Genomic DNA, 12,347 nt, shown 5'->3' on the forward strand with positions numbered 1-12,347 from the left:
CTCTGCACACTCACCACTCTGCACTCACCACTCTGCACTCACCACTCTGCACTCACCACTCTGCACTCACCACTCTGCACTTACCACTCTGCACTCACTACTCTGCACTCACTACTCTGCACTCACTACTCTGCACTCACTACTCTGCACTCACCACTCTGCACTCACTACTCTGCACTCACTACTCTGCACTCTGCACTCACCACTCTGCACTCACTACTCTGCACTCACTACTCTGCACTCACTACTCTGCACTCTGCACTCACCACTCTGCACTCACTACTCTGCACTCACTACTCTGCACTCTGCACTCACCACTCTGCACTCACTACTCTGCACTCACTACTCTGCACTCACTACTCTGCACTCACTACTCTGCACTCACTACTCTGCACTCACTACTCTGCACTCACTACTCACTACTCTGCACTCACTACTCTGCACTCACTACTCACTACTCTGCACTCACTACTCTGCACTCACTACTCTGCACTCACTACTCACTACTCTGCACTCACTACTCTGCACTCACTACTCTGCACTCTCTACTCTGCACTCACTACTCTGCACTCACTACTCACTACTCTGCACTCACTACTCACTACTCTGCACTCACTACTCTGCACTCACTACTCTGCACTCACTACTCTGCACTCACTACTCACTACTCTGCACTCACTACTCACTACTCTGCACTCACTACTCACTACTCTGCACTCACTACTCTGCACTCACTACTCTGCACTCACTACTCTGCACTCACTACTCACTACTCTGCACTCACTACTCAGCACTTACTACTCACTACTCTGCACTCTGCACTCACTACTCTGCACTCACTACTCTGCACTCACTACTCTGCACTCACTACTCTGCACTCACTACTCTGCACTCTGCACTCACTACTCTGCACTCACTACTCTGCACTCTGCACTCACTACTCTGCACTCACTACTCTGCACTCACTACTCACTACTCTGCACTCACTACTCAGCACTTACTACTCACTACTCTGCACTCTGCACTCACTACTCTGCACTCACTACTCTGCACTCACTACTCTGCACTCACTACTCTGCACTCACTACTCTGCACTCACTACTCTGCACTCACTACTCTGCACTCACTACTCACTACTCTGCACTCACTACTCACTACTCTGCACTCACTACTCTGCACTCTGCACTCACTACTCTGCACTCACTACTCTGCACTCACTACTCACTACTCTGCACTCACTACTCACTACTCTGCACTCACTACTCACTACTCTGCACTCACTACTCTGCACTCACGTTCTGCACTCACTACTCTGCACTCACTACTCTGCACTCGCTACACTACTCTGCACTCACTACACTACTCTGCACTCACTACTCACTACTCTGCACTCACTACTCACTACTCACTACTCTGCACTCACTACTCACTACTCACTACTCTGCACTCACTACTCTGCACTCACTACTCACTACTCTGCACTCACTACTCTGCACTCACTACTCAGCACTCACTACTCACTACTCTGCACTCTGCACTCACTACTCTGCACTCACTACTCTGCACTCACTACTCTGCACTCACTACTCTGCACTCACTACTCTGCACTCACTACTCTGCACTCACTACTCTGCACTCTGCACTCACTACTCTGCACTCACTACTCTGCACTCACTACTCTGCACTCACTACTCTGCACTCACTACTCACTACTCTGCACTCACTGCTCACTACTCTGCACTCACTACTCACTACTCTGCACTCACTACTCTGCACTCTGCACTCACTACTCTGCACTCACTACTCTGCACTCACTACTCACTACTCTGCACTCACTACTCACTACTCTGCACTCACTACTCTGCACTCACTACTCTGCACTCACGTTCTGCACTCACTACTCTGCACTCACTACTCTGCACTCGCTACACTACTCTGCACTCACTACACTACTCTGCACTCACTACTCACTACTCTGCACTCACTACTCACTACTCTGCACTCACTACTCACTACTCACTACTCTGCACTCACTACTCTGCACTCACTACTCACTACTCTGCACTCACTACTCTGCACTCACTACTCACTACTCTGCACTCTGCACTCACTACTCTGCACTCACTACTCTGCACTCACTACTCTGCACTCACTACTCTGCACTCACTACTCTGCACTCACTACTCTGCACTCACTACTCTGAACTCACTACTCTGAACTCACTACTCTGAACTCACTACTCTGCACTCACTACTCTGCACGCTGCACTCTGCACTCACTACTCTGCACTCACTACTCTGCACTCACTACTCTGCACTCTGCACTCACTACTCTGCACTCTGCACTCACTACTCTGCACTCACTACTCTGCACTCACTACTCTGCACTCACTACTCTGCACTCACTACTCTGCACTCTGCACTCACTACTCACTACTCTGCACTCACTACTCTGCACTCACTACTCTGCACTCACTACTCTGCACTCACTACTCTGCACTCACTACTCTGAACTCACTACTCTGCACTCACTTCTCTGCACTCTGCACTCACTACTCTGCACTCTGCACTCACTACTCTGCACTCACTACTCTGCACTCACTACTCTGCACTCACTACTCATTACTGTGCACTCACTACTCTGCACTCACTACTCACTACTCTGCACTCACTACTCACTACTCTGCACTCACTACTCTGCACTCACTACTCTACACTCACTACTATGCACTCACTTTCTGCACTCACTACTCTGCACTCACTACTCTGCACTCACTACACTACTCTGCACTCACTACACTACTCTGCACTCACTACTCACTACTCTGCACTCACTACTCTGCACTCACTACTCACTACTCTGCACTCACTACACTACTCTGCACTCACTACTCACTACTGTGCACTCACTACTCTGCACTCACTACTCACTACTCTGCACTCACTACTCACTACTCTGCACTCACTACTCTGCACTCTGCACTCACTACTCTGCACTCACTACTCTACACTCACTACTATGCACTCACTTTCTGCACTCACTACTCTGCACTCACTACTCTGCACTCACTACACTACTCTGCACTCACTACACTACTCTGCACTCACTACTCACTACTCTGCACTCACTACTCACTACTCTGCACTCACTACTCACTACTCACTACTCTGCACTCACTACTCTGCACTCACTACTCTGCACTCACTACTCACTACTCTGCACTCACTACTCACTACTCTGCACTCACTACTCACTACTCTGCACTCACTACTCTGCACTCTGCACTCACTACTCTGCACTCTGCACTCACTACTCTGCACTCACTACTCTGCACTCACTACACTACTCTGCACTCACTACTCACTACTCTGCACTCACTACTCACTACTCTGCACTCACTACTCACTACTCTGCACTCACTACTCTGCACTCACTACTCTGCACTCACTACTCTGCACTCTGCACTCACTACTCTGCACTCACTACTCACTACTAATAAATATGTTGTCAACAGACTAACTCGATGTACTCCCAGGCCGATCTAGTTTGCAGGGTTAATTGGAATTGGCCATAAATCAGTAATTTAGACAACTGATGGGTATACAAATGTAAGAAGTTAAGACCGAAGCCTACATTGAGCTGCACATGATGACTAATGGGGAAAATGTCCTGTCATTTAGAATTTGGCATTCATTTACATCACACGCCTTAAATTAACGATGGGAAAACCACAAGTGCTTTAAGGTTGAACTAATCGATAAGGAAATGGCCTGCTGATATGAAGTACAATACAAGTACAACATTACTGACATGAAAAACCTATAAATGAGATTAGCCTAATCACTATATAAAACGGATGTGACAGACACACAGGCTAAACAATTCCACTCATCTCAGCTACGTGCAAACGGCGCAGCTGTCATCGTACTTCTCGCGCATTGCTGGGTTTCCCCGAGTTTATCTGATCACTTTTCCATCACAGCCCACAAAACGTTCACCCGCCAAAGGAATATTTTTTTTCCAGTTACAATCATGACACGTCTTTTTTCTGCTTAACTAAATCACGTAGGTCACGGCAAAAAAAGTAAATGTAAACGTTAACCAGACGTTCGCCATGCACATGTAATATATTAGACATGATCGTGAAATCTTCACCATGATGCTGAGCTCGAGCCAGACAGACAAGAAAAAAAGAAATACATCCCGAATCTAGACACCCACGCAACAAGCGAGGGTGTGCAGTGTATTAGGACAAAGGCTGCCTTTGCAATCAATCCAGCGAAGCATGAACCTAGAGAGGTATAGCTAGCGTCTCAGCTTCCGAGGAGGACAGCGCGTTCGCGTGCGCGTGGCCGGCGCAAATCGCCTTGCGCGCGGCCAGGACTGTCCTCCTGGGAACCTGAGTCGCTAACAATAAGGTCTCTGGCGAGAGCGAGCTTCGCTCGCTTCTAACCGAGACCTAAAAAGGGGGGTGACCCTACAGGCAAGACTGTGGTCCGAGGTGCAGCTCGAGGCACAAACATTCTACCTGCATTATTTGAGCAGCAAAAGGCGAAGGGAGCGGAACATACCCCCGTCGATGGCGCTGGAGGCACCGCAAAGGTGGATACAGATGAAACACCCAAAGGAGGAAAAAACCCGCCTAGGCTAAATAAAGAAGGGGATGAACCGGGCAGAGTGAGCATAGACAATGTCTCTAGTACCGGTAATGATTTATCAAGGCAGGGGACTGGGTCTATAGACATGTCAGGAGACGAGAGAGGCATTGCGGTAGACACAGTTCCAATTTCTAACGAAGTTGTATCCTGCAGTCTGGATAGCCTTTTGGCCGTGATAGATTCCTGGGCTTTGTCTGAGGGAACCTCTCTACAAGATCTTAGAGGCTCACAGGAAGCAATCGAAAACAAAAATCTCACTTTCTGACCCCTCCTCAGATGGGAGTTTAAATGCGAGTAAGGACTGGAAAGATTATGAGGAGGAGAGTAACTCGGAGGATGAGTTAACGCCAAACTCTGCCTCTGCCTCTCCAAATGTAAGCGTAGCTACAGTAAAAAAGAGTTCGGAAGAGAGAGAGTCAACGTAAGAAAGCTCATATGGGTGAGGCTAATCCAGGGAGTGATGTAAGACTGCGAGAATCTGAGACTGCGTTACCTGATAATGTGTATTCTCAACAGGAGGAGGCCTCAACTGAGGGGGCCCACCCCCAAGAGATTGCTTTAGCTACAATATATGAAACTATGATGTGTTACAGAGCAGAGATAAAAGCAGAAAATAAGAACACTCAAGCGACATGTAGCAAAGTAAAGAACGCTGTGCGCCGGGTGATTAAAATTTGTTCAGAAACAATGATAAGAGTTACTGAAGCTGAGACGAGAATAGCGGCTTTAGAAGATGAAGCAGCCGCCCAGAAAGCTGAACTCGAAGCAATTAAAGCACATCGGGATGATGTCAGTCACAAATTGTCTGAATTGGAGAATCAGGCCCGTCGGAATAACCTACATTTTTTAGGCATTCCGGAGAAGAAGGAGGGGTCCGATGTGCGGAAATGTATAGCGGAACTTTTAATTGAAGCTTTCCCCGAATCTTCATGGGACTGGCCAAGAGAAATACAAAGGGCGCATAGATTTCCATTTATAGTGCGAAAACCACGCCAGGGTGAAGAAGAGCGCCCAAGAGCTATTCTTGTCTGTTTCAATAACTTTCTTGGTTTACAAAGGAAGGGAGGTACCCTACTAATTCCAATAGGGACTGGGTAGGATCAACAACAACAACAAAATGTCCCAGGGATCTATGTATGGTTATGTAAGCACAGTTTAGCAAAAAACATATATATAGGCACAAGCATTCTATATCAGGAATAAACTAAAACTTCATTGTGTCAGCCAACACTTGAATAATACACATGAAAACCAGAAGATTGATATATCAAAAATACATTTGTATTGTTTCTTTATACAAATATTTTTAAAAAAAGTTATCGTTAAAATCATAAAAATCATACACATTTGATATACATTTTATTACTGAAAACTAAAGTCGATGCAGCGTTTTGGTGATATTTGATTGATGTTTCACCTTCTTCAGGACAGTTTTCGCACTTTTTTCATGGGGATTCTACAGTGTCTGTGGAGTATTCCTTTACAATGGTGGAATCACTCGCAATGATTATCAATTATAATGATTTCAATTCATAAGGACCTTGGAAGGAGCCACTGTGTCTTTGTGTTTAAAATTGCACTGGGCACATGCTAAAAAATGCAACTATTCAAGGAGCCTGATGGGGTCTGCTTGTCAGTCGCGGTTAGATTTCATCAATACTCTGGGCGTCCCAAGGATATTTAACCCCAGCTTGGTTCTCTGGTCGTTTTATTTGGCCAACCGCGTTATGTAGGTATATATTTCTTCTTCCTTGTTTCTTTTTAATTATTTTCTTGAATAGGGCATCTAGATGAAAACGGGACTTAGGATGGATGCAGGGAGGCCGTCATTTCTTTTTAAGGCCTATTTTAAGGCCGGTCCCTCCCTCTCTCTGGAACACTATAGGTATGGATTTTGTAACAGACCTACCTCCGGAAGAGGGTTATACCACCATTTTCATAGTGGTTGATCTATTTACTAAAATGGTGCATTTTATACCATTGCTTAAGGTGCCCTCGGCTAGGGATTTAGCTGATGTTTTCATAGCCTAGGTGTTGGGGTTGCATGGGGTTCCTACCGCTATAGTGTCAAATAGGGAAGCGCAGTTCGTTTCACATTTTTGGAGGGAACTGTGTGCCCTGCTAAAGGTGGAGTTACGTCTGTCCTCTGCGTACCATCTTCAGTCGGATGGGCAAATGGAACGCACTAATCAGACAATGGAACAATATATACGTTGTTTGTTGACATCTTTGACGAGCAGTTGGTTGAAGGCACTACCCATAGCTGAGTTTGCATACAACAACAGTGAACATTCATCAATTGGTACGTCCCCTTTTTTCTGTTCTATGTGGTTTCATCCAAAGGCCATTCCGATTCAACCCACAGGCGGTAGATGTTTTGAGTAAGGCTAGATGTGTGAAAGACAGTTCAAGAACATCTAGCTAAACTCAGTATGAAGGCAAAGGCTGGCCGTCATCATTGCCCTGCTCCCTTGTATGCCCCTGAGGATATGGTATAGTATGGCATCTAAGAACTTGAGAATGGGAGGGTCTAGGAAGTTACAGCCCCATTATGTTGGGCCATTTAGAAATGAGCGGGTGATTAATCCTGTAGCCTTGAAACTGGTTGTGCCCCTTGTCTATCGGATACACCCTGTTTTTCACACTTCTCTTTTAAAACCCTATGTTGTTACTTCCGAGAAGCTGCCCCCACCTCCTCCAGTGTTGATTGATGGGGAGAAGGAATTCGAGGTTCATGCCATACTAAATTCTCGTAGATGGCAGGGTTGACTGTTTTATCTGGTGGATTGGAAGGGGTATCCCCCCGAGGACCGTACATGGGAGCCAGCTCGTGGGGTACATGCTCCTAGATTGGTACGCCTTTTCCATGCTCGTCACCCTTCCAAGCCCAGACCGAGGAGGGGTCGTTTGGGAGGAGTTACTGTCATATCTAGGAGGCGGTAGCGTAGAGACACCTTCAATGTATTTCTTTTCTCTTCCTGACCTCTTTCTATGCTGTCTTCTGGGCTGCCCTATGGGGCTGTGGACGGGCAGGGTTGCAGTTGCTCAGCGGTTTCTTCCGCATTTAAACCAAGCGAGTCGGGGCTTCAGTGCTTGGTTTTGTGTCCGGTCCTCTGGCCCCTGGAAGGACTTTGCCGTCAGCAGTGTTGGTATGCTGACATATTGCCATGGGATTTGTACGCACATTGGAAGCGCAACTTCGAGACTGGATTTTGGAGTTTTCCCTGTTGGATTATCGAGGACGTCATGGTACTTGTCTCCTTTTTGGACTTTTGTTTCATGCCTTGCTTTTTGGGTAACAATTACAAACTGTGTTAGTTGTTACAAGAGACAAATTATTATTTCCTTTTTCTTCTTTGCATTCGTTGTGTCCCGGTATTGTGGAAGGGATCCCTTACCTGGTTAGTCATTCCTGACACAGGTTTTTTCCCACCTTTGTGTTTTTCCCACAACACTGGAACAGGAATGGTTATGTTGATTTTTTATTATTATACCCACAAGACCTTTTCCCCTATGGAACTAAAGTAGGACATATATGCCTAGAGGACTGCTCTATCTAGTGGTGGTAAGCTAGTGCTTGGAAGGGACTGGAGGGGACATGTTTTGCTTCCTTGTCATTAACTCTTCCTTTGTGATTCTTTTTACCTCTCTGCTGCAGTGTTCACAGTTATTGGGAATATCACCTTGTTGCATTGGTTTGGAGGTCCTGAGCAGTGGGTCCTTGTTATTCCCTTTTTTCCCTCCCCTCTCCCAAGGTATCATTTCTCTCCTGTCTGTGATTTATTAAAACTAGGAGAGTTGGATGCATGGGTAGAGGATTTGGAACACGCTTCGCTCCTGTGGTGTCTGGTGACTGAGCTGGTTGAGGGGGGCCAGGGCAGCTGTCGCAGTAGCAGTTGTAGCTGAAGGCAGCTGCATCAGGTTTCCCCTGATCTATATTAATTTTCCTTCCACCGCCCCCACAAGCCTCAATTCAAATGCGTACAAACTCACCCCACTACGCAGGAACCGCGTGCGAGGTCAAATGCCATGAGGCAGTGTTAGAAGCTCGGGACAAGATCCATGGATCCGGCAACAAAAAGGGTGGAAAAAACGAAATGCTGCCAAAAAATTAAAATTCCAACAGGCAGGGTCCCTCCATGTTAATAATCATGCTACTTCTATGTTGCGAGTGGAGAGCTGGGATGCTATTTTTAATGCATCGAAGAACAAAAGAAATGTGCACCCCCATAATAGAAGATACAGTCCACCATGCTGGGCTGCAACAGTTGTACACGAGAGCCAGCCAGAGCCGGGCATCCCTGCATCCAGCCTGCCGTAATTCTTCTTCCCCAGGCGACCACAAGGTTCCTGCCCCTCCCTCCAGCAATGGCCGCTTCTCTTTCAAGCATACGCTGTGGCATTGACACAAACCTAAAAAATGTGTGAGCAAACGCAGTTCGGCCTCAAATCTGAAAAGGCCCTAAGTGTAAAAACAAGGAGCAACGGGTGGGTGGCGGTGGGGGTACGACACATAGCGGGTGGGGGTGGATTGGGGGTCAACACAGACATGCATTGAGCACTGACACACGCCTGAAGCATGCAATTAACAAACAAAATAGTTCACCAAATAACAGTTATGCTGTCTAAGCGTATCGAACTGTACTTGGTTGGTGCTGCACTGGATAAAAGCGGAAGTGACATTTGGTGCCTAAACCAATTACGCGGCAGCAAAAAAGACCGACACCGCGCTGAGCAAATATTAAGCAGCATGCCGGAGCTACCTCCTTTACTCAATACTACAAGTTGTTGCCGACAGCGCATGCGCGCTGCCTAGGCTCGACCTAAAAACCACTGTGATCACCTGGCGTCCTTGCATGTTCTGCAGTGATTACACATTTTAATCACTGCCGAGTATGTAAAGGCTGCAAAGGGGTATGCAGTGGTTTCCAAATACAATGGGAAGATGGATGTTTAACAACCACTGCATTCCATCGAAGGTAATTCCACCAGCGGAGCGGCCACCTTTATCAGTTATTCCACATTACAAGAGTAACACAGCATTACCAAATTCCTCCAATACCCTGGCCTATTGCAATTGTGGTGAACAAAACCTACTGCTGATTCTGCTGGCGAGGAAGGTGTTCCACTGCAGCATGGTGGAGTCTCCGATGAGGTGAAGCGACTTCCCCTTCAGGCAGCCATTCTTGTCATCCAGTGAGGGGAACCTGTTCATGCTGCAGTAGACAGGGTGCCAGACGTTCTGCAGGAAGTAACCCGCAGGGACCTCATGCTTCATCCCTGTCCTACACTTCTCCTTCACAGGGGCAGTTTCATCTGCAAGACAAGAGGGAGGGCTCTGTGGGTATCAGAGACTGCAGGAGAGCAAGAGAGAGACATGGGGCAGGACAGGAGAGCAAGAGAGAGACAGGGGCAGGGCAGGAGGGAAAGAGAGAGACATGGGGCAGGGCAGGAGAGCAAGAGAGAGACATGGGGCAGGGCAGGAGAGCAAGAGAGAGGCATGGGGCAGGACAGGAGTGCAAGAGAGAGACATGGGCAGGAAACCAAAGAGAGACATGGGGCAGGAGAGCAAGAGAGAGACATGGGGCAGGACAGGAGAGCAAGAGAGAGACATGGGGCAGGGCAGGAGAGCAAGAGAGAGACATGGGGCAGGGCAGGAGAGCAAGAGAGAGACATGGGGCAGGACAGAATGAATTAATGAATGAATAGGATTTTATACCGGGCAAAAACTTATCCCCAAGGGGCATCAAGGCGCCAACAGACAAACAGAGAGTCCACATTACCAGATAGATGAACCAGGAAGCCACTAACGGCGCAGCCCCTAATATGCTTGGGAGAAAAGCCAGGTCTTCAGATGTTTCTTGAAGACCGCTAGAGAAGATTGGCTAGTGAGCTCCAAAGGGAGAGAGTTCCAGAGTTTAGGATCTAGACAGAGAAAGCTCGGCCTCCCCACTTAGCCTTTCTGAACTTGGGAACCACAAGCATATTCTTTGAGGAAGACCGGAGGTTTCTGTTAGGGGAATACACATACAGAAGGGCCCTGATACCTTCTGAGCCTGCACCGTGAAAAGCACCATGGGCTAAGCAGAGGAGTTTAAAGTCAATCCTAGAGGGGATCGGGAGCCAATGAAGGTCCTTTCTTGCCATGGTAGCAGAAGATCTACTAGGAAGGGTTAAAACCATTCTGGCCGCGGCATTCTGTACCATTTGAAGACGATAAATGGAGGCTTTGCTAATGCCACCATAGAGGGCACTGCAATAATCAAGCCTCGATAAAACCAATGCACATGTGGCTTGTTTCCGAGCTGCCAGGGATAGGTAGGGGGCAATCTTCGTGAGAATTCTGATGATGCCGCAACAAGTTGACACCGTCCTGTTTACCTGGGAGTCAAGAGATAAGGCCGGGTCAATTAAGACACCCAGGTCCCTAGCAATATGAGTAGGGCGAGGACATTCTCCCAGGGACAGAGGCCACCAATCCTTCGACCAAAGATCCTGGCTTCCACCAAAGACCATGATTTCGGTCTTATCGCCATTAAGCTTTAAAAAATTACGAACCATCCAGGTAGAGACAGCTTCCATACAGGCTCTAAACTTAGGGGCAATCTCACTGGCCGGCTGGGTGATAGATACCAAGATCTGGGTGTTATCGGCGTACGATAACACATCCAGACCAAAGGATCTTATCACCTTGCCAAGTGGGGTAACGTAGATGTTAAATAGTAAGGGACTCAATGAAGAGCCCTGAGGAACCCCACCTTGCACTTCTTGAGAATCGGAGAGGAAGCTGCCCATTTTAACTCTCTGCTCCCACAGGAGAGGAGGACAGGAGAGCAAGAGAGAGACATGGGGCAGGGCAGGAGAGCAAGAGAGAAACATGGGACAGTGCAGGAGAGCAAGAGAGAGACATGGGGCAGGGCAGGAGAACAAGAGAGAGACATGGGGCAGGAGAGCAAGAGAGAGACATGGGTCAGGAGAGCAAGAGAGAGACATGGGGCAGGAGAGCAAGAGAGAAACATGGGGCAGTGCAGGAGAGCAAGAGAGAGACATGGGGCAGGAGAGCAAGAGAGAAACATGGGGCAGTGCAGGAGAGCAAGAGAGAGACATGGGGCAGGGCAGGAGAACAAGAGAGAGACATGGGGCAGGGCAGGAGAGAGATATGGGGCAGGAGAGCAAGAGAGAGACATGGGGCAGGAGAGCAAGAGAGAAACATGGGGCAGTGCAGGAGAGCAAGAGAGAGACATGGGGCAGGAGAGCAAGAGAGAAACATGGGGCAGTGCAGGAGAGCAAGAGAGAGACATGGGGCAGGAGAGCAAGAGAGAGACATGGGGCAGGAGAGCAAGAGAGAGACATGGGGCAGGAGAGCAAGAGAGACACATGAGGCAGGACAGGAGAGCAAGAGAGAAACATGGGACAGTGCAGGAGAGCAAGAGAGAGACATGGGGCAGTGCAGGAGAGCAAGAGAGAGACAGGGGCATGGCAGGAGAGCAAGAGAGAGGCATGGGGCAGGAGAGGAGAGCAAGAGAGAGACATGGGGCAGGAGAGCAAGAGAGAGACATGGGGCAGGGCAGGAGAGCAAGAGAGAGACATGGGGCAGGACAGGAGAGCAAGAGAGAGACATGGGGCAGGAGAGCAAGAGAGAGACATGGGGCAGGGCAGGAGAGCAAGAGAGAGACATGGGGCAGGACA

The 12,347-nt window shown here is 48.1% G+C and overlaps 1 protein-coding gene across 1 annotated transcript in view; it reads right to left on the bottom strand.

Moving 5' to 3' along the window:
- The window catches only part of LOC147660929 (NXPE family member 4-like), a 244,618-nt gene that overhangs the window by 94,466 nt on the left and 137,805 nt on the right, over nucleotides 1-12,347 (bottom strand). Inside the window, exon 4 of the mRNA XM_086951418.1 lies at nucleotides 9,756-9,974. Within this exon, the coding sequence (XP_086807544.1) occupies nucleotides 9,756-9,974 (219 nt within the window). The remainder of the gene's footprint in view (nucleotides 1-9,755; nucleotides 9,975-12,347) is intronic.

Source organism: Lissotriton vulgaris, unplaced genomic scaffold, assembly GCF_964263255.1.
Source record: "Lissotriton vulgaris unplaced genomic scaffold, aLisVul1.2 SCAFFOLD_874, whole genome shotgun sequence".
Taxonomy (NCBI): Eukaryota; Metazoa; Chordata; class Amphibia; order Caudata; family Salamandridae; genus Lissotriton; species Lissotriton vulgaris.